At 41.6% G+C, this 20,062-nt stretch overlaps 6 protein-coding genes across 8 annotated transcripts; all 6 read right to left on the bottom strand.

Annotated features, from left to right (window-relative positions):
- Nucleotides 1–814: 814 nt before the first annotated feature.
- Nucleotides 815–1,429, bottom strand: RB195_006342 (uncharacterized protein; the record flags this gene model as incomplete). The annotated part of the gene is made up of 1 exon (XM_064179378.1): nucleotides 815–1,429. The coding sequence occupies one exon, from the start codon at nucleotides 1,427–1,429 to the stop codon at nucleotides 815–817; it is 615 nt and encodes a 204-aa protein (XP_064036336.1).
- Nucleotides 815–2,277, bottom strand: RB195_006341 (uncharacterized protein; the record flags this gene model as incomplete). Of its 2 annotated transcripts, none has more annotated exons than XM_064179376.1 (2): nucleotides 815–1,460; nucleotides 1,517–2,277. In XM_064179376.1, the coding sequence occupies 2 exons, from the start codon at nucleotides 2,275–2,277 to the stop codon at nucleotides 815–817; spliced, it is 1,407 nt and encodes a 468-aa protein (XP_064036334.1). The 2 variants fall into 2 exon arrangements, with proteins under 2 accessions (XP_064036334.1, XP_064036335.1); XM_064179375.1 differs by having other exon boundaries at nucleotides 1,625–2,277.
- A 1,037-nt stretch (nucleotides 2,278–3,314) lies between these two features.
- Nucleotides 3,315–3,632, bottom strand: RB195_006340 (uncharacterized protein; the record flags this gene model as incomplete). Its single annotated transcript, XM_064179374.1, has 1 exon — nucleotides 3,315–3,632. The coding sequence occupies one exon, from the start codon at nucleotides 3,630–3,632 to the stop codon at nucleotides 3,315–3,317; it is 318 nt and encodes a 105-aa protein (XP_064036333.1).
- Nucleotides 3,633–3,776: 144 nt separating this feature from the next.
- RB195_006339 (uncharacterized protein) lies at nucleotides 3,777–4,358 on the bottom strand (the record flags this gene model as incomplete). Its single annotated transcript, XM_064179373.1, has 1 exon — nucleotides 3,777–4,358. The coding sequence occupies one exon, from the start codon at nucleotides 4,356–4,358 to the stop codon at nucleotides 3,777–3,779; it is 582 nt and encodes a 193-aa protein (XP_064036332.1).
- Nucleotides 4,359–4,654: 296 nt separating this feature from the next.
- RB195_006338 (uncharacterized protein) lies at nucleotides 4,655–5,736 on the bottom strand (the record flags this gene model as incomplete). Of its 2 annotated transcripts, none has more annotated exons than XM_064179371.1 (2): nucleotides 4,655–5,027; nucleotides 5,078–5,736. In XM_064179371.1, the coding sequence occupies 2 exons, from the start codon at nucleotides 5,734–5,736 to the stop codon at nucleotides 4,655–4,657; spliced, it is 1,032 nt and encodes a 343-aa protein (XP_064036330.1). The 2 variants fall into 2 exon arrangements, with proteins under 2 accessions (XP_064036330.1, XP_064036331.1); XM_064179372.1 differs by having other exon boundaries at nucleotides 5,078–5,679.
- Nucleotides 5,736–6,077, bottom strand: RB195_006337 (uncharacterized protein; the record flags this gene model as incomplete). Its single annotated transcript, XM_064179370.1, has 1 exon — nucleotides 5,736–6,077. One exon carries the CDS (start codon nucleotides 6,075–6,077, stop codon nucleotides 5,736–5,738), a length of 342 nt encoding a protein of 113 aa, XP_064036329.1.
- Between the last annotated feature and the right edge of the window lie 13,985 nt (nucleotides 6,078–20,062).

Here is a 20,062-nt window from a genome sequence, read left to right as displayed (position 1 = left end):
CAGTCACACGCGTCGAATGTGACCGAACTCGATAGGTGTTCGATCGATTGGACAATGATCAATAGGGCAATGGCGACAGTATTAGGAAAAAAGATTTAGTGAATATGAGTGTTTTTAAGTAACTTCTATTGTGTACAATTACATGAAAAAGGAAAGAAAGTTAAACTATCTAACGAAAACTATCTATCAAAAAAAAAATGAACTCAGAGAAATTTATATCCAACATCTGCCTATCGATTATCATTGCATCGATCAGCAGAGGCGGCCCAGTGCTTACTCTGCTCGACAGAACGGATGTCACGAGGAGTACAGCTCAAAAAGAAGAAGGACACTGTTCTGTGGGTAGATATTTAAAAAGTCAATTTTTAATCCATAAACGAAATTCTTCATGTTGAAATTCGTGTGGTTGACTTTAAATCGATGTTGAATTGGTTCTAGTCAACTGTTTGGTCTTTTCTGTTCTTTTTTCATGTGTCCATGACAACGTCAAGTCCTATTCTGTTTAAATTGATATTCTGAATCATACAACGTAGATAAAACATTATTACTCCATAATTAAGATTTTATCTAAAAGTTCTCGCTAGTCGTGAAAATTCTTATCAGGCCACCTTATGCAGAAACATTGAAAATTATTCGTTGTGAACATCTACAAAATCAAAGCTTTACCATTGAAGAATGTTTTTCAAGTTCTACGGGATTTTACGGGATCAACGTGCAGATGTCAATCACTAAAAATCTACCTGGTCCTGAAAAAGAGCTCCTCTCGAGAAAGTCAACTTGCATCAACGACACGGTCCTGCTGGTCTTCCACTGTTTAGGAACCTTGCACTCCGACAGGTAACGTGTAAAGAGCCTCGCTAGGGTGTTGATGAGTACTGGCGGAAGGTTCTTCAGGTGTTCTGGTCTTATTCTGTCGTGCCCGGATGCCGTACGATTTCTTATCACGATATGACATGATAGCATGTCGTACTTCGGACGGGAGAACCTCTGGAATGACATGTCTGTCTTCCCTCAGATGGTGAGGAGGCAAGTGGACATGGCTGTCGAAGAGATCAGAGTAGAAGTCGTAGATTATTTTCTCCATCCCCCTTCTCGATGCAATGGCTGTTCCCTTTGGGTTCCGGAGAGCAGTCATCCTCGTCTTGCGACTGGCGAAGTCTCGACGGGCATAGCGGATGCTTTTCCCCGCCTCTGCAGCTTCAGCCAGCACTTCTGCTCTTCTGTCTTTAAGGTCTCCCTTTATCGCCTCTCTGCAAAGCCTTGTGAGCTCGAACGTGAGTTCTTGGTTCCCTGCGGCTCGTGTTGCTCCACGCTGGCGTATCAGCTCAAGAGTTTCAAGAGACAGGCGTCTCTTGGTGGTTTTAAGACTCTCAGCCTTCTTCGCGCAGTTGTGAAGGTGTTCAACAAGCTGGTCATATTCCTCGTCCATGTTGTCCACTGCGGAATCTTCCAAAAGCTGGCTAGCGTAACGAAGAGATCCCAGTTAATGATAGTTCTGCGATTTCGTTCTCTGAACTTGGTGGCTTTCTCTTCTCTCCTTGTGAAGGAAATACTTCCTCGGAGGAGGCGATGGTCCGATCCCGTATAGAACTTTGGTACAACAGCGACGTCCGTCAGGCAGAACCTTTTATTGACGATGATGTGGTCTATTTCATTACGGTACCCTCCACCGGGTGACTCGCACGTCCAGAGTAGAGAGGAGGGCTTCTGCAATTTCCAGTTCCCATGGATGGTCTTAGTCGTCATGGTGAACTCGGAGAGTCTCTCCCCTTGTTCATTCCATTGTAGTCCGTGGGTCCCGATGTGAAGTTCTTCAGGCGTTCTTCGTGGGCCAACTTTGGCGTTGAAATCGCCAATTATGACTTCGTAGAAGGCATGATCTTCTCGGTAGAACTTCTCCAGGTAAATATAGAAAGCTTCGACTTCTTCTTCTTCGTAGCTTGATGTTGGAGCGTAAGCGACGAAGATAGTCAAAGCTGGTGTTGCACCACATCTTCTCATCCGCAGACTTCCGATTCGGGACGTAAGTTGTTCGAAAGAGTCGATGTTCTTTGCCATACCTGTGTTGACGAGGACGCCAACTCCACCAACACCTCTACTGTCGCATGTTCCTAAGAAGAGTTCTTGTCCAGTTTCATATACGGCGTTGAGAGGGTGACGTCGTCTCGTCTCGGTCAGTCCGATGACGTCGTACTTGATCTTCTTGGCTTGCATCATCAGATCTTCGATGGTCGCTTCTGATGCAAGCGTAGGTGCGTTATAAGTACAGATCGCCATCCTAGTCCTTTTCCGTTTCGGTAGCCTACATGACTTCTGCAACCCCGTCCTACCTGGCGCTACCGTACCAGGCTTTCCTCCGGAATCAGGGGACTCTTTTCTATTACCGTGACATGCAAAAAAATTTTAAAACCTATGGCACGTTGCAAGCCTCTAGTCCCAAGAGTTTTTGGGAGAACGTTGCGTTCTCCCGGAATGGACATGTGGAGCTTATTTGTTGGAGGCGACTTCAAACCGCCTCCCTTGCACCTTCCAGTCACTTGATTGCAGGCTTTTGGCCGGACCGGGATACAAGGATGTCATAAGTCAGTCCTGGCTCAGCAGAAACCCCCCTTAATATATTTTATAGGATTAAGCCCATTAACAAGAAAATTCAAAAGGTTCGAAGGTTAACGAAACCTTGTTTTCCGGCCAATAATTTCTTTTTCAAAGGTAGAGCAGATGTTAGTTACAGGAAAAGTTTACCTGATTCTGCAAAACTTGGAGAGTTATCCGCGAAAAACATTTTTGTGGGATTCGTAGTAGTTTCACCATGAGGAATTCTACGATACACGGTAATAAATACTGCAGTCGAACTCTGCTACCTACAAAAGTTGCAAAATAAATAAAGCGTTGAGTCTTTGTACGCAACATGCTGTCGGAAAACGCCTTTTGTTGTAGATGTCAGGTTCAAATTTTCTTCATCTCCATTCCACGAATCCAAGACTGAAGATTTGTCTATCAAGTAGTAGACAGTCATTGATGAAAAGGTTGGCTATTATAGTAACTGAGAATTAAGTGTATGACTTACTTATCTGACTTAATCGGCGGGCTGATGTCATCGCCTGACGCGATTACCCGCATCTTCGCCGAGGTGTGTCGTCCTTGAACACAGCTCTGGTCAACCTTCTCGATCTTCTGCGAGAGCTTGCACAGAATCAATCCATTCGTCGCTATTCCATGTTTTGCAAAACCTTACGTCTCGCCTGAACTGCCTATCCACGCCGAGTGTCCTCAGGTCCTCTTTTACCATCTCAGTCCAGAACTTCCGTTTTCGGCTAGGTGGCTTCTTCCAGCTCGAACCCGACGAACTCTTCAGAACTCGTTGGACAAGGCGATCTGCCGGTCTCCTTAATATATGACCAAAAAAAGTGAAGACGATTTACTTTAGCCACTTTCGGTGGCGGTGCGAGATGTTGATATCTTCCACGTGTCATCAGCCGGTAAACCACATCAATTTCTGCGTTAAGATCTTCATTGTGGCATACCCTAGGCCAAAAGTAGCCAAGTAGCCGTCTAAGCAACTTTCGTTCCGTGCAGTCAAGCCTCTCCATAACCGTTGATGGTGCTGCCCAAGTCTCCGATCCGTACATCATGATGGGGCGAATTGCGGATAGGTAGACTCGCAGCTTGACTTCGTTGGTGATGGGGATCGACCACAGACATTTCGTTAAGGAGTTAAATGCAGAAGTGGCCTTAGCGCATCTTTGCCGAACATCTCTCTCGTAGCTGCCGTTGTTCTACAGCATACAGCCCAGGTAACAGAACTCATCGACGAGTTCTATCGGTTGTCCGTCCACCCTGATTCCCGTTCGATGTCTCGAAGAGATCCACATCTGCTTGCATTTGTCAGGGCGTAGGCGTAGTCCGTAGGCTGCAGCCATCTTCGATACAAGGTTGACAACATGTTGAAGTTCCGTACTGCTTTCCGCGAATATAACAACATCGTCGGCGTACTCGAGGTCAGTCAAGGGGCACCCTGATGGTGCTAAGACAATGTCGGCAGGACACTGGCAGACTGTTCTTCGCTTAATGTCGTCGATTGCGAAATTGAACAGGAAAGGTCCTGCCACTGCCCCTTGTCTTACTCCAGTTACCACTTCAAACGGTGTTGTACATCCGGCTGGTGTTCGAACTGCAGCAGTTGTTCGTTGATTCATGTCATCAAGCAAGCGAACGAACTTTTCTGGTACTCCATCGGCGCTCAGCGCGTTGAGAAGACGGCCTCGGTGAGGAGAGTCGAACGAGGCTTCAAAGTCCAGAAACGCTAGTTGCATTGGCTTCGAATACCGCTGCCAGATCTCGATCACTCTCCTGACCATGAACACCTGGTCAATCGTAGACGCCGGGACGAAAGCCAGCTTGCTCGTCGCGCGTTGTTTCTTCGCGATGTTTAATGAGTCGGTCCAGGATAATGCGCTCCAGTACCTTGTACATAACACGCAGCAAAGAGATTCCTCGATAATTCCTTGGGTCCGTGACGGATAACTTCTTGTGGAGGGGAATTATGATAGCGCGTCTCCACGAATCAGGTATCCTTTCGTCTATCCATATTAAACGGATGATTTTTGTCATCTCACGAATCCCAGACGAAGGAAGATATTTTAGCATTTCTGCGCTAATCCCGTCGTCCACCAGATTTTCCATTCTTCATTTTCTGAATACAGACCATGACCTCCGACTCGGTCGGTGGCCCCTCGTTAACCGCATACTTCGGTCTATGAACGTGTTCAAGTTCAGGAGCTGACGGTGCTAGCCGGTTCAGCAAGGTCTTGAAGTGTTCCTTCCAAATTGGAAGGGTTGCTTCACCGACAGCTACCCCATTAGCAGTGTTGAGGACATGGGAACATCTTTTCATTTTGCCGCTATACTGTTTTAGTAGGGCGTAGGCTTTCCGCGGGTTCCTCTCCTCCCACGCCTTCTCAAACTCCATCGCTCTTGACGACCACTCGTTATCGAGGTCTTGTTGCAGTTGACGACGCAGCTTCCTTCTAAAACGCTTTTCCTGGTTGAAGTCACCAGCGCTGCGTGCGACACATACAGAATTGTAATTAATGAATTGGATTTTGTTTCCGCAGATGCAAAGGCAAACTTCTTCCGTGGCAATAAAACCGGGAGCGTTTCCCTTGCAGCGTCCGGGATGCACTTTGTGAAGGAATCCGCATCGCTAAGCTTCTTCCTGGTCCGTACTCCAACATGAATAGACACACGTTGGCGGACTTTTCTTCTGGATTCATCGTCTTTCAGACCTGCCATGTCGATTTTCGGTTGAAGAGGAACTCCTCGGTTTCTCTTGTGGAACCGTATCTTGAAGCTGAGAAGAACTGGACGGTGGTCAAAGTCGAACGCGACGTCCCAAACAGCTCCAGATTTTCGGATATCTGACTGAGGAATGTTACTCGCCAGAACGTAGTCGAGCTGAAGTTTAAGAGTCCTCATCTTCCGCCTGCGCTGCTCTTCAGGCGTTAAAAGGGTTGACCCCTGCCACGTGAGCCGATGGCGTCGATGATTCCTCTTAAACGTGGAAGCGATGATGAGGCCCGTCAGTTCGCACAAGTCGACCAGACGGTCACCGTTGTCCGACGTGCGCTCCGCTGCATAGTACCATTTTCCTAGCACATCGGATTGCTGTTCGAGTCCCATCTTCGCATTTGCGTCGATTCCGACAATGACCACCTGCTGGCTTGGTATTTTAGACATCAACACATTGAGTTCATCCAGAGTTTACGTCCTCTGCGATCCAGCAGTCGTAGAAAGGCGCATCTAGTCGACATTGAGCCAAATTCCTCCACCAGGTTCTTGTAATCGTTCCTCACAGCTATCGCGCAGACACCTACTTTGTTCTCATCAGCATCGCCGCAGTATATGGTGTAATTTTCGATGCTGATGACGGGCCGATCCCTCATGCGTGTTTCCTGCAGTGCAGCAAAAGGCACACAGAGATATCGCAGAAGTCTGGATAGAGCGGCTTGTTGGAGTTCACTCGATAGTGTTCGGCAGTTCAGCGTGACGAAACGAATGATTGTTGCCAAAGATTCCATGCTCCTTTCAGGCAGTTGACCCTTCAGGTTATGGGTTTTGACGGTGTGCTGGACGACAGCAAAAATAATATTGCTTTTCGATCAGAAAACCGCATTACTCTCCGCCTTTCTTAACAGTATCCTTCAGCCTTAAAATTTATTAGAGGAAAAGATGCTATTGTCACTTCACTTCCTTTGAAGAGTCCTTTTTTTGTAGAGCTATCAATTAGATTCGAAAGAAAAAGAAATTTGATGAAGTAACTTCTTCATTTTCAGTAGCATACTGGATTTAACAAAAGTGACTAATTGCCCGAATCTGAGTGGTTTTCAAGATGCGTGGTTCCAGTATTTTTCTACACAATATGAAGCAATTAAAGGGTAGTACAATTAAATTTTAGTTGATTCTTATGTTAGAGTGCCGTTTCTCTACGAATTGTTAAGTTTGATTTTTAGAATCTAGCAATATATATATATATATATACATATATATATATATATATGTAAATCCCACTGACATTTTCCGTCATAACGCAGAAGTGCATAGAATCGGACAAATCTCTAAAGATGATGTTTGGGTTAGTAGAGTCCTAATGATCTTCACTAATCCCATTCAAACATCCGAGTGAAATTTCTTCCCACCAAGGCAAAATTCACAGATTGGGAACAGAAGGAAGGAGTACGGTGCTAGTTTTCGGGAGTAAAATGGGTCAGGTCAACTGGAGACATTGTGATTTTCACAGAAGAGGAAGGAATGGAAGAGGTGTGAGTGTAGATCCAGATGTATTCTCAAAAAAAAAACATCTCTTTGTGGTGAATGGGGACCATTGGCAGGAAAGTTTAGAAGGTTTGATTCTTATTGACAAATTCAGGATACTTTTCTGCGTCGCCCTTTTTACGTTGAATAGACTTTTCTTTTCAGCGAAGAATTCAAATAAAGGATCACAAATTAGCGATAAAATCGAGAGTGAGTATCCATTACTGGTGAGTACTAGAAAAATCTAGAAATATTAGATCTTGTTAGCATATCTCTAGGAGTAAAGCGTGTTCCCTCTGCGTACATGGACTTCTTGCTGGTGCTAGCGAAATCAGAACTTAAGATTAAAGAAGAAAGAACATTTTTTGTCTCACAGTTATTTCTAGTACCTTCCAGAAATTAGTGAAACACACTGTATCAGTTCTTGCGAAACTTCTTTACGCATAAACATCTTATTTTAACAAGAAAATCCAAATTTATTTCCTCATCTTGCTTTATCTTATCTATTAGTTTTGTTCGTAGTTTATTTACTTCCATTGCAAAAGAAAGTTTAAAGTGACGTGCCTGATTATCGCTATCAAATTATTTTATCTGAACTTTTGTTCCTTAATGTCGCTATAAAAATATGTTGATCGAACGAGTTTATTGAAAAATGGATGAAAACACTTTGTTCGCAAAGAAATCCCTCTATTTTCGAAATAATCCTCATGAAAGGCTGCACAAATGATCCTGTTTCCGGTTTTTTTAATACCTTATTTATCCTCGTGGTCCTCACTAATATCGTTTTACCCTCATTCGCTGAAGATCTCCTCGTAACTAGACTAGCTCTCACATGTAGAAATGATTAGAAAATGATGTTTCCGTAAGCGGAATAAAATAAATTAAAAATTTATTCGGGATAAATTTCGCCCAATTGCACATTCTCCGAAGTTGAAAAGAGTGTTTCCTAACTTCGCTTTTACGTTTGAAACGGGTACTGTGGCCGAACCGAAGGTAATTTCTCAGTGAAATTACACTTGTTTGGAGTAAAAACAGAACTTTCTGTGGTTCCTTATTAATTATTACCTAATTTATTAAGAAAAAAATTTATTCGTTGAAAGTGGCTTAGGAAATGTGGTGGACTAAATATACGCTTCTCAAAGACCTCTGAATTATTTAAATAAAGTTGTTTGTTGTAGTTTTCTTAGAGACAACATAGTAGCAACACGTAGAGTGGAAGCCTAATGGAGAACGTAGTGTCTGGAGTGTGGATATGGGCGTGGTCCCGTTTCTCCTCACGGAGCGTTGCAACTGTTATCTTCACGAAGAACGGTGTCTCCCACGTGGTTTAGGGAAGCCTAAGAGAGATTGAGAGGGACCACCCTCGTATTCGTAATCCATCGAACCCTATATTTAAGTTTCCATCCTACGTCAATTTCGTGATACGCTGCTTTTGACGTGAAAAATGTTGTTCGCGCTAAAATTCGTGAGTACAATTAAAATCAATGCCAAAAAGTGATGCTGTAAATTTCCGTCGATTCGCTAGAAAGGGCTTCGCGAGTAGAAGGTGAGCACCTGTTGGCAAAATGAGGTTAGGAGTGTTTGCTAATGAATTGACTGCAGTGGTGAGGTACACAGTTTTTGCCAGAAATAGGTTTTTTCAAAGGCCGACGGATGCCGGAAAATCTGTCCAAATCCTCATTTCAAAAATAGCCATTGGAAATGGGACGCCACTAGTTTTTTTTTTCACCAACGCTTATCCGGACTCTCTGAATTTTCAAATCCAACTTCGGTTCAGGAACTAATTAATTCCATATTTATTCACTGCATCTAAAGCCACTAAATTAGTGGACAAAAGACCGCACTAAAATAAAAAAATAAGAATTGAGCCTAATTTTTTTTCTCCGCCTATAAAAACCTTCCAAAATAACACCAAATATAAAAGAAGTTATAAGATCCTTAATAGTCAGATAAAATTTAAAGACAAGATGTGGAAAAAAGCGTAACTTAAACGATAGAACAACAGAACATGATCAGTCGGCAAGAAGAAGAAAGAAGTGCAGAAGAAAATGTATTCAAAACAAATTCAAAAGCATCATTCAAATGTCGCTCAATGTTGCGACGAACACTTAAACTTCGGCATAATAGGAGCTCATCAGAATATTACATCCCACCATTGCTGACATTTCATTTGCACAGTCCTTCATAGTTCTTTAGCACCTGACCTTGTTTTCTTTCGTTTGATCATCAGCAACATTTTACACAATGTAATGGTTTCGATAGTATATGATATTTCCAATTAAATAATCCGACTCACAAATAGTTCAAGAAAAGCAGTATTTCGATCACTGTTACTTTAAATGACAGCGAAATGAACTGAGACTGATCTTTTTTTCCTCGAGTATGGAGTCAGTGAAGCTCCAAAACTCAAATTACCTCATGTGGTTGTGGAAGCTGTAGATGTCGATCTCTGTAGTTCTATGAATTTCCACAGACAAATTACTTAAAAAAAGATGCTGAATTGCTTGAATTTTGGATCTTCTTGAAAGAAATCACTTACAACTTCAAAGGTAGCATACCACGAGGGGAGGGGGGTGAGGTGTGAGGGGGAATCCGCGGGAGATGGGGTTTTAGATTGCGGGATCCGGGAGCGGGAGCTCGGCTCATCTCTGTTTAATCGTCGTAAAAAAGGTGTGGAAGACGAAGACCACTTTTTTTTTCGAAGATTTCAGTTGCACACACACACAACATTCTCGACACTCTTGTGCAGGCGTCGCATCCCAGTGCGAGCGGTCGAAGATCAGTGATGTGTGCTCACCAACCTATTCAAGTGAAGCCAATGAATAGTCTGCTGAGGTGGCCAGAACGCGTACATGGAAGAGCGCCCTCGCGTTACCTCGTAGGAAATAAAGCGTTTTCAGGCTGTTTTCCACAACGATTAGGAAGAGATGAGCGAATACAATCGGGGTCCCGCTATCTACGATCTCATCTCTAGCTTTCCCCGCGGTTTCCCTCACTACGCCAGATTCGTGGTATGCTGCCTTTAACTGAGATTAAAGCGTGCTACTCAGGATTACCCGAGACACTTGCCACTAGCCTACACAATGTACTAACGATTTTTAAGCCGAATTGAATGGAGGCTTCCCAAAAACAGTTGCTTTCGAATTACAAATTACAAACTTTTCCCGCTTGTATTGTCCTGTTTTCCAAAAACGCGGTTTAAAAAAAATCCATTGATTGAGCTCTGTGAAGGCAGCGCACAAACAGTCAGCGACGATAAGGGACAGCTAGAGACATTCAACCACTACGTTCACTCGGGTTCGCCAATATTCGGCGTCTTTGATGATACTCCACATCGAGGACTAGTGGTCGCTGAGCCTTACAAAAATCCACTCGGTATGAAAAGGAAGCGTTCGTTGCACTGTTCACTACTTCGTTAAGTAGTGATTTTGTTCTTTCGCCTCACTGAGTTCCGTCGGTAAGTGTCTCGACCCAGAAAAAACAGCTATCGGCGAAGATAACTGGTTGACTGATGCTTCCTTGGAGAGGGTATGTTTATAAATCTATTTACTGATTGATTTTACTACGCCCAACGGCGCGCCAAAAAGAACAGAAGAGAAAAGAAAGTGTTCATGTAAAAGGGAAGAACAAATGAGAAGAACAAAGAGTGTCCCCGTTTAAGATTCAGCCATAAGTAACTAAGTTATATTTGGAAAAGTTGAATGTGTTTTTCGAACTGATCAAATGCTTGATGAAACGAAAAGAGTTCTGATAGCTTAAGATTCGCTTCTTGAATTTAATTTTTTACCTATTTGGCTGCATTTTTATTGTTCTTTTGTTAGATTTCAGAAGAACAATGATGATTTGGCATCAGAGTGAACGAAAAGAAGAAGAGCATTATATAACAGAAATGAATAATAGACGCATAATGAAAATCGAAGCAAAGGCAGTGGTCGGTGGAGTGCAAGAAGTGTTCGAAGCAGAACATGAGACGATGAAACGAGCGAAGTAGTCTATATGGACTCTACAGGGAAGCGTTTTCTAATGAAGTACTAAAAATTCTCCTGAAAAACAACTTCTTTTTAAAAATGAAATGAAGTCGCTTCGGCAGTTCAGAACAAGGAAAACCAAAAAAGCGGTGAGTTAAAAAGCCACCTTCGTTTCACAATACAACTACGGTCAAGGCTCTTCATGGATGATGGCTGTGTTTGAAGGTGACAGCACTGATGGATGCATTTCAACCGTAATCCATACCAATTCAGTCCATAACGATGTGTTCAGCTGAATAAAGGATAAAACTACAAAGTGCACTGTGTTGATCGATTCCTATGTGGATTCGGCTACACATCTGACTTGAATTCAGAATCGTTTGAGGTTTATAAACACATCACGTGTGCAGCCTTACAATGACTTGCGGAGGTGAGCCGATCTCAGTGGTTCTATCCTCCCAGATAGGTGTAGCGCCAATTTGTCGATCCCGGAGGTATGAAAGGCCTGGATGGCACTAGGGCGGTCTCGACCCGTCGACTGTGCAGTCACAGCAGAATCTCCGACTTTGCTACTCCTGCTGAATGGAAGAGAAAAAAACCTCAGATAGATAGTTCTTTTTTGAAAGAATGGGCTGGAACCACAAAAGTTAATTTAAAAATGGTCTTGAATGGGTGCTTCGAACTTTGGAGGTGTCTTCATTATCTAATTTCGTCAATAATGACAAAATTTGGGGAAATTTTCGAGCCTGAACTCTTTCACTTCTCATTAACAAGTAAATTTAGCTGTAGTTACTAAAGTAAGTATCGCAAGTATCACAGCGAAAGTGCGAAACATTTCCTACAAAGCCAGAAATCAAAAAAAAGGAGCGCCAGACTGTTCACCCAACAAAACAACTCTTTCCAGGGATTTCGCGTTTTCACTACAACACTTATATATCTTACACGTCACTGTTTACTGTCCGCCGCTGAAGAGAACAGAATGTCGAAAATTCCAAAATTTTCAACTGGCGAAGTTTTCAACTTAGAACCAACCGGTAGCATATACGTACATTGAATTTTCGAACAAGTCAACTTCCTCATGAAGAAATCCGGTGCCAAAACGGGATCCTTCGATGCCCTAGTGATTTTTCAGCCTTATCATAATGCCTTTAAAAGAAGTTAGTGTTTAGCTGCCGTCCAGAAATACCTATAAAATCAATTGATTGAGAACCTCGTTGACAGTTTGATCTGAAACCAAGTCTAGAAATTTTCGCTTTCTTTTCATTGATGAGCTTTTGCGAAAACTTGTCGTATCTCCATTCAAACCCCCAACCCTGTGCAATCCTTATTCTGGATAAGGACTGCACAGGTCGTTGACCCGTTAATCTGAGCACTGGTTTCAGTCTCAGTTTCCCCTTCACTACTGCATGTTATTACAGCCACAGGGCATTGCTGTTCTTGCTGTTGTGAATCGGAGCCAAAGACTACACATGAAATGAATGAAAGATGAATATTTTACGATAAAGATATGCTGAACTAAACCGTTTGTTGCAGCGGCAATTCATGTTGATTAATCCAGATCAAGATGGGGGCCATATTATCCTTCTATATTTGTGATTTTTCGCAACATCTGCATATAATATGCTGGCAAAATATTTTAAAACTTTTAATTTCCAGGAAAATAGTTGTCTAGCGAATCACATATGATTAAACCTAAGTATTACTTGCCTACGAACTAAGAACTAAATACATAGTTGAGCAGTAAGCAGCGCATTTCGAGCATTTTTTTGCTCTCAAAAATGTGCACTCTTGTAAGCAAATTCAATGAGCTGTTCTGCAGACACCATATATTCGTAAATGTAGTTTTGCCAGACTCTTCCCACGAAAACAGGCCGATTCTCGAGAAAAAAAGCATCCCAGTGCATAGAGCCTCGTGAGAGCAATTGTTGCTTTTGTTTTTTTTTAGAAAAGTTGCAAAGCCTTTAAAACATATGTGCTATGTTTTAAAAACACATTTGCCTTGGTCCAACAAAAGTCGAGGAAGTTATAAGGTTGAAAAGACTGAATTACTTTTTATACTGGAGCTGGGTCTTATACGGTTAAAATATTGTTTTTTTTTTCTAAGGAAAAAACTCAAAATGTTGGCAGGTGCTGAATTGGAAAAGTAGCAGAGAAGACAAACAAATCCTATAAACCATAGCGATCCGTATGCACTTACATTCACCTAGGTTCCGATCATAAATTGAAATATTCATCAGATATTCCGCTATACGAACAGGTCAGAAACAATTAGGGAGGACGTTTGTAGCGTTGTTTTGAAGGCGCAATACGGCTCAGAAAACAACACAATTCAGTAACAACACAGTTCACAACGCCTTTGTCCGAAAGATGTCTTATGACTAAGTTTGAAAGCGATCAAAACTTTTGAAAATGTTTCTTTTCTATTGAATCATCCACCGTTGTCATCAGTTTATGAATACTGTTCAGCGGACAATGCGTATGGAATGACCATACTGCACACTTTGAAAAATAGATATACAGTATTCATTTGTGTAAGTCATCAAAAAAAGAAGATTTGCACTAGAGCAATCAAAAAAGGTCGTCTGAAGTTTGTTACTGGTTGTTTTTCTTTCTTTTTAACACTAATCACAGCGTGTATGAACAGTTGGACGTCTTTATTACCGAGAGGGGAGCTACATATGCATCAATGTGGTCGGATCGAAGCAATAGATCAGAAGAGTAGCACAAAAAAATGTCCATGAAATGGAATTTTTTCTTTATGTTCAAATTTGCTTGGGATTTCACCAGGAAGAATCACTGTACTATGCAGAAGTTCTAACGGAGGTCTCTGTCAGTTCTGGCTGAAAAGTCATGAGAGCGGCGAGGTAAAAATCCAGTCCATAGACAACAAACAGCGCCTAACACGCTGCTTTAGTCAAGAATTATGGGAGATGAAGGTGCACCGCTCCCTTTCTTTCTGATAACGTCACCGCATTACAGTCGTTGTGGTCACGAAATAACCACTTGAAAGACAACAAATCCAGGAAGGATGTAAGATCAGGTGGTTTTTTAGATGAAAATACATGGAATACCATCGAATTGAGGTCCAGCTAAGCTCACCAATTTCAGGGGAATACTCGATGAAGACATGACGTTAGAGATGATTTCGGGAAGAACAAAATGATTAATTCAGAGTAGCGATCCAGAAATCTGGCAGATATGAAGCGCTCAGCGAGAAACAAAAGAAGATGGATTTAAGTTCTTTGTGGAGAGGATCATTACTTACGATTTATTGCTCATAATGTGAAGCTAAGCGAACGTTCACGCAGAAAACCAAGCAACGCGGTAAAAATGGGCGCAGATGTTTATGCGATGATCATGCAGAGTTACAACGTTGTTTCGTTCGACTGAATGGTCACTGTGACACACACACTTGATGGCATCTCTCAAGCGAGTTCGACCGTCGCCGTCCCACAACACAATCAACACAATTGCTTTTTTTGTGTAAACACTGGAGTAGCAGATGAGTGAAACAACTGTCCGGTTTAGTAGTTGGGAAAAATCCACGAGGCTTGACGTGAAAACTTACACAAAGCACGAAGGATTTGAAAGAAGTCGCCACATGACAGGTTGCTCGGAGATGCTTGGAACGGGTTACTACGCGCGGAAGCCGTGTGTGAAGCAAAAAGGTTGAGAGTAATTTATCATGGAAAAGAAAGGAATCCAAGCCAGCAATCTACTGTACACAGAAATATCGGACGATGTCCGAGAGTGGAAGGAAATACATGGGACGAGCTCAGCTAAAACTCGCGTAACTAAGGAAGACAGATTTGTAATGGAAACGAAGCGAAAGAAAACGACAGAAAGAAAATGTTTACGCCAAATTATCATAACCATTTCTACTCTGTTGCAATTTTAGTGCTCATTTAAAAAAGGAACTAATGAGCATTTGGTAACTGAAATTTCTTCAGAGGACATCCCAGGGATGCGAAAAAAGCTTCAGAGCAACGTTCATGAAAGGAGTCTGAGAATGAGTAGAGAATCAAAAAATCTTCCAGAAAAAACTGAGAATTTATCAAAACACTCAAATATTTTCTCGTTACATTGAATCTCACGCAAATAGTTGACGAAATAAAATAAAGAAATAAAAAAATCAAATAAAGAAATAAGAAAAGTGGAAAAATCTTCGAGATATTCATGAAGGAATTTAAGAATATCTGAAAGTGTAGCATGATTTAAAAGAAGTGCGACTTTATTTAGAATGACTTTTTAGTACACACTGAATATTAAACGCAAGTTCTCCAATAGAGCTAAGGAAACTTTGCTTTCTAGACGACTAATGAGTCAGAATTCCTATCCAACCTAGGAAAGTGGTGAGAGTTTAGAGGTAAGGAGGATACGAGAAAGAAGGAAGAGTCTTCTCTGTTAAATTTTGACAATTATATTCCGATTCATTTCGATGAGCACGTAAACGCGAAGGAAACTCGAAAAATGGAGTGACCTCAGAGCTGAAAAAGACAAAAAGGAAAAGCTGAAAAAGAAAGAAAAACGAATTCCAAACAGTCTTCGATCCACATTTGCGTTACAGTTTTGTTTCAGTCTCAGTTCGCTCTCGTCATTCATGAATACTTCAAATGAGAGGCATTTCTGAATATTTTGTAGGAATCGTATAGTGGACTGGAGTGTTAACATAAGCGATAAACAACTATACATGATTCTTAAATGAAGCGATGAAGTGATTTCGTTCGAAAAGAGTACAGAAAAACGAAAACTCTCCTCCAATATCATTCACCAGCATTTTTCCACATACAACTCCACATTTCTACGTATCCTTTATATGATTTATAACCACTTTATATAATTTTATATAATTATTTTATTAAGATTGTGACTTGACACATGTATAGATGGAAAGTGTCTGGAAGCAGCAAGGGAACAAATAAAGTCTTAGAGATGCTAGGATTCAGTGGAATAACATGGAATCCAACAATATTTATCAAAAAGCTGCGAACTTTTCCAGGAATTACTTAAATGTACTGGATAAAAGAAGAAGCTGGCGAGTAGAAATATGAATCCAAAACGAACTGCACTTCCACCAACATTTAAGTAATTCCTGGAAAAATTTCCCAGATGCTGGGTGCTGCTGTTGGATTTCCCTCTATTTCTGCGGCAGTCGGGCACTAAAAGTGCGACTGCAGTACTCATTGAGGAACCAACACGGTGAACAGTCGAATTCCGATCGAAGACACATTTTTTTCTTCGAGCAGGCAGCGAACAAAACTGCGGAAACAAGTAGCCATCAAACGTGTTGCAATAAATTTCATACCTCATCATTCAGGAAACTATTTCTTAGGAATGTTTTCAGTATCTTGGATCCGACTTCTCAAGCTATATCCAGAAGATTTGGCTTGTTTCAGCTCTGAGAGGGATACGTAATCCAAACAACAGGAAAGGATTATCTTCGGACGAAAACCGAGGCATCTTGGATGTGATCATGGAGAAAACACGTAACGGCTGACGGACGAACAGATGAATCGAAGATATTTCTGGACTAGAAATCAAAGGATCATTTCGAATATATGACCGTCCTGCGGAGGTGGAATTCATGAAATTCACCATGAATATTTCATTAGCAGCTAAATGGAGTCTGGTATGCAATACTCCATACCTGAACTCATGATTCATGAAACGTATCGTTGCGTTATTTTCAGGAATAATTGCTCGGATCACGTCTAACTTATAGGGTTCATATCCCGCCCACTCGCCGCAAACAAACGTCAGCGTGATTGCGCCAGTGATGGTCCTGGGTGCATTATTCTTTCTAGCCATTTGTAATCTCCTTTCAAGACCTGATGAAGGATTCCATGAGGCCGATCGGTGCTGAGATAGCAAAAATAAATAGATGTGGTCTATAAAGTTAGAAAAAGCGTCGGAAAGTGGAGTCTCAACTGTGTGGTCGATATCCCTCACGTAACTGTCCGCCTGTGAAATTAATTACTCTCTAGGAAAGTGTGGAACAATTGTATTATGCATTACTTATTAAGTTTTGTTGTCTTGTTAATTTTAGCACGAAAAATTCGTAAACAGAAGCTCTTCCACTGAATAACTTCAGTAAGCGATGCTGAGTCAAAGTGTTCAAAAATCGTTCGGACTCGGAACTGCAAAACATTCTTTCATTCACACCGGATATTTTCCTTAAGTAAGATGATGTTATTTTCACAAATCCCACGTGGTTGCCACACGGAGATTTTTGTTACATCGAGGCAACAGCAACTTGTGATAGAATTAGATTGATCGGATGAATGATGTGGGTTGCGGTACCAGGAACCAGCTGCAGTATGAAATTTGTTGTTTTCTAAGAATTTTCTTTGGGAATCTAGCAAAGTTTGAATAGAATTCACTTTCTCGGGAGAAAATAAAAATGACACTACGAAGGTTACAAGAAAGAAAGAAGGACAATGACATGAAAAGATCCGCACTATAAACGCACCTCATCAGCGCCTTCAAGCAGATCAGCATCGGCCATCCCCGTAGATCCGCCACCTCCGGTTTCCTGGATCTACCCAGCCACCTCAGCTGGCTCCGCCCATCATCTTGACCCGCCCTACATCACTAGGATCAATATCGCCAAGTTAAACTAATTCCCGGACAGTTGTTGATGCAGATGTCGCATCCCATAACCATCCGGCGACGGCAGCGCTTGCGCCTATGCATTTCTGGCGGCATTCCGCCTGCTTCTTAGTTGTGAATGACGTTTCGATATTTGAGGGGAATCTTGATGGAATTGCAAGCACTTGCACGATCTCGTTCATCACAGATTTTTTTACATTTCACGTTTTCCTTTCGGGATAACAACATTTCAGGACTGCTATTTTTGTTAAGGGGACTTATTTGAAAAGAAAAGGATTGTTAATTTCGGCGAATAACACAGCAAAGTGTCAAACACCAGGATCTTCCTCTTGCTTTCAATGCCTTACCGATTCTACTTCAAAACTACTGAGAAGAAATGCTGCTAAGGAAATATATTTTCAAAGGAAAAAAAGGCAAAAATTGCAATAAATGCGGAATGGGAATGTTATTAAAGCAGTAGCAATGAGAATTTGCGTATGAAAATTTACGCCTCGGCGAACTTATGCGCTTTGATGGACCAGTAATGAGCGTCTTTTCAAACAGCGTGCGGTAACGCTATAGTGGAAGTGATACGAGTCATCGAAGCGTTTCATTACCTCACTGAATCCCAAAATCATATCACAACTGTACCTAGTTCTATGAATTAATAATAAACAGGAAATATTTATTAAGAAAAGGAAGTGAAAGAGAAAAAAGAGAGAAAAGAACCTGTATGTGCCTAAAACTGTTCTATGATAGGTGGATGTAGCTACTTATAGGCTGGTTACTGAGAGGAAATCAGGATTAATTGGATTTTGATTACATTATTTTGCATTTGAGAGGAAAATTGTGCTCAAACATTGGAAATTGATCCTACAAGAGAACAAAACGCGAGCAAAATAAAGATTAATTATTTACATTTTTTCCCGCTACATGTTTCTTATACCTCCCAGTCAGGGGGCGTGGCGGATTATCTGTGTAACCCCTTCTTTATGGTGGTCCCGGGGTTTGCCGTAACACGCATTTTTGTTTTGGTTGTTTTTATCCTGTGGAACACTTTGAAGGCATAAATAATACGCAAATAAACATATGAATAAACAAATGGAGTTTCTTGCGACGCGATGACGCAAATGTTTGGTCCTTATACTCATTAGGTGGGATGATTTATGGACTCCTCGTCGTGGTGTTTTTCCCCAGCCAAGAAGGCCTCTCTTTACCGAAGATGCATTAGGCAGATGAGATCCAGGATTCACTGCTTTGAGATGCATTAATATAGGTCCTCAGTCCGCACTAAATAGATTAAAATTTCTCGAAAGTTTCAGGGCAACTAAAGTTTAGTTGACTTTCCGCACGGATCACCACAATAAATTAATAACGTTCAGTGTAGTAATGCGCCCAAAGCAGATCTGAAGATGAAATCATGGATATTCATCGAATTTTTGGACAGCAGTCCTGTTCACAGCTCTGTTGCTGGAACGATCCGCAGGAACAGTGTGAGCACATGTTAGGATCAAGAGCTACATCAGATGAAACATATAGATTCGAAAAAGTGGGCGATGGCTAAGATAAAGTCCACTGAACTTTAAACACTAGGTAGCAACAGATCCTCTGCACTTCTGCATTTTATATAAAGTGCAGGAAGTGTTGTTTGCTTGCGAAAATAAGGAAGAAATACCAATGTGCAGAAGGTAGCAAAAGAGAAATATCAAATTTTAGCTGTCCCTCACACAAGCGTGTTGTTTCTCTATGAAATGCAGAGAAGTTTGCAAGCCACACGTCGGTTTCATTTGTAATGACTACCAGTAAGAATAGAAAACAAGTACAATTAGAAATTGACATATTGGAAGAATTCCAAGCGTGTTCCCCAAGAAAACCTTTTGAAGAGCTCTCGTGAAGCACGACGTACACTAGTATGTAGTTGCCGTGGAATATTTCGAGGGGAACGAATAAGCTGACGAAGTTGATAGAATCTGAAAATATCCTAAAAAAACATTTAGATTTTAGTGACTTCTGCTTGTGTGAAGCACTGGAAGCGTTCTTCTGGACATTTCACTGTAGATTAAACTGGAAGATGCACGAAATCACTTCACTTTAGAGGAAATCTCGACCAAGTTGAGCACATCCTCGCCAACCCATAATTGGGTTTGGTGCTGTCTTCCGCTTTTTCTGTTTGCATCCATCTCATGCTCTAGTTCCACACGCTTGGAGAAGTGGAGTGCAGCAACTTTAGCACCATTTTATGGTGCTTGCCATGTTTGACTAATAGACCTCTGCAGAACGAAGATTCGTTACACGTTGTTTTTTGAAGTTCTTACTATCCTTATTCCTGGCTAAGGTTAAGGGGTTAAGGAGTTCCTCAGTGTTCGAAAATGGAAAACGAAAGCGCTCCGGATATATGAGTATATCGAGTTTGTGATGGATGTCCGCTGATGGAAAACAGTGTTCCGTGGGATTAAAATTTGTGGGCAGCCTTCAACTGATAGGAAATCTCTGCGGATCTCTTATCCAGTTGGAAGCTTCCATTAAATCCCACGTTAAAAAAAATACCGAAGACAAAATACAACACTAACTTCCAAAACAAGTAGCGTTTTCACTTGTTAGGGAGCTTCATGCAAGTTTTATACGGGATAATTGCAGTTAAGAAGGAAGGAGAATGGCTAAGGCGACGTACTTTCTATTTTCACATTAGAAACAGC

This window comes from Necator americanus, chromosome I (assembly GCF_031761385.1).
Source record: "Necator americanus strain Aroian chromosome I, whole genome shotgun sequence".
NCBI lineage: Eukaryota > Metazoa > Nematoda > Chromadorea > Rhabditida > Ancylostomatidae > Necator > Necator americanus.
The sequence above is the reverse complement of the archived record's forward strand: the minus strand, read 5'-3'. Positions and strand labels throughout refer to the sequence as shown.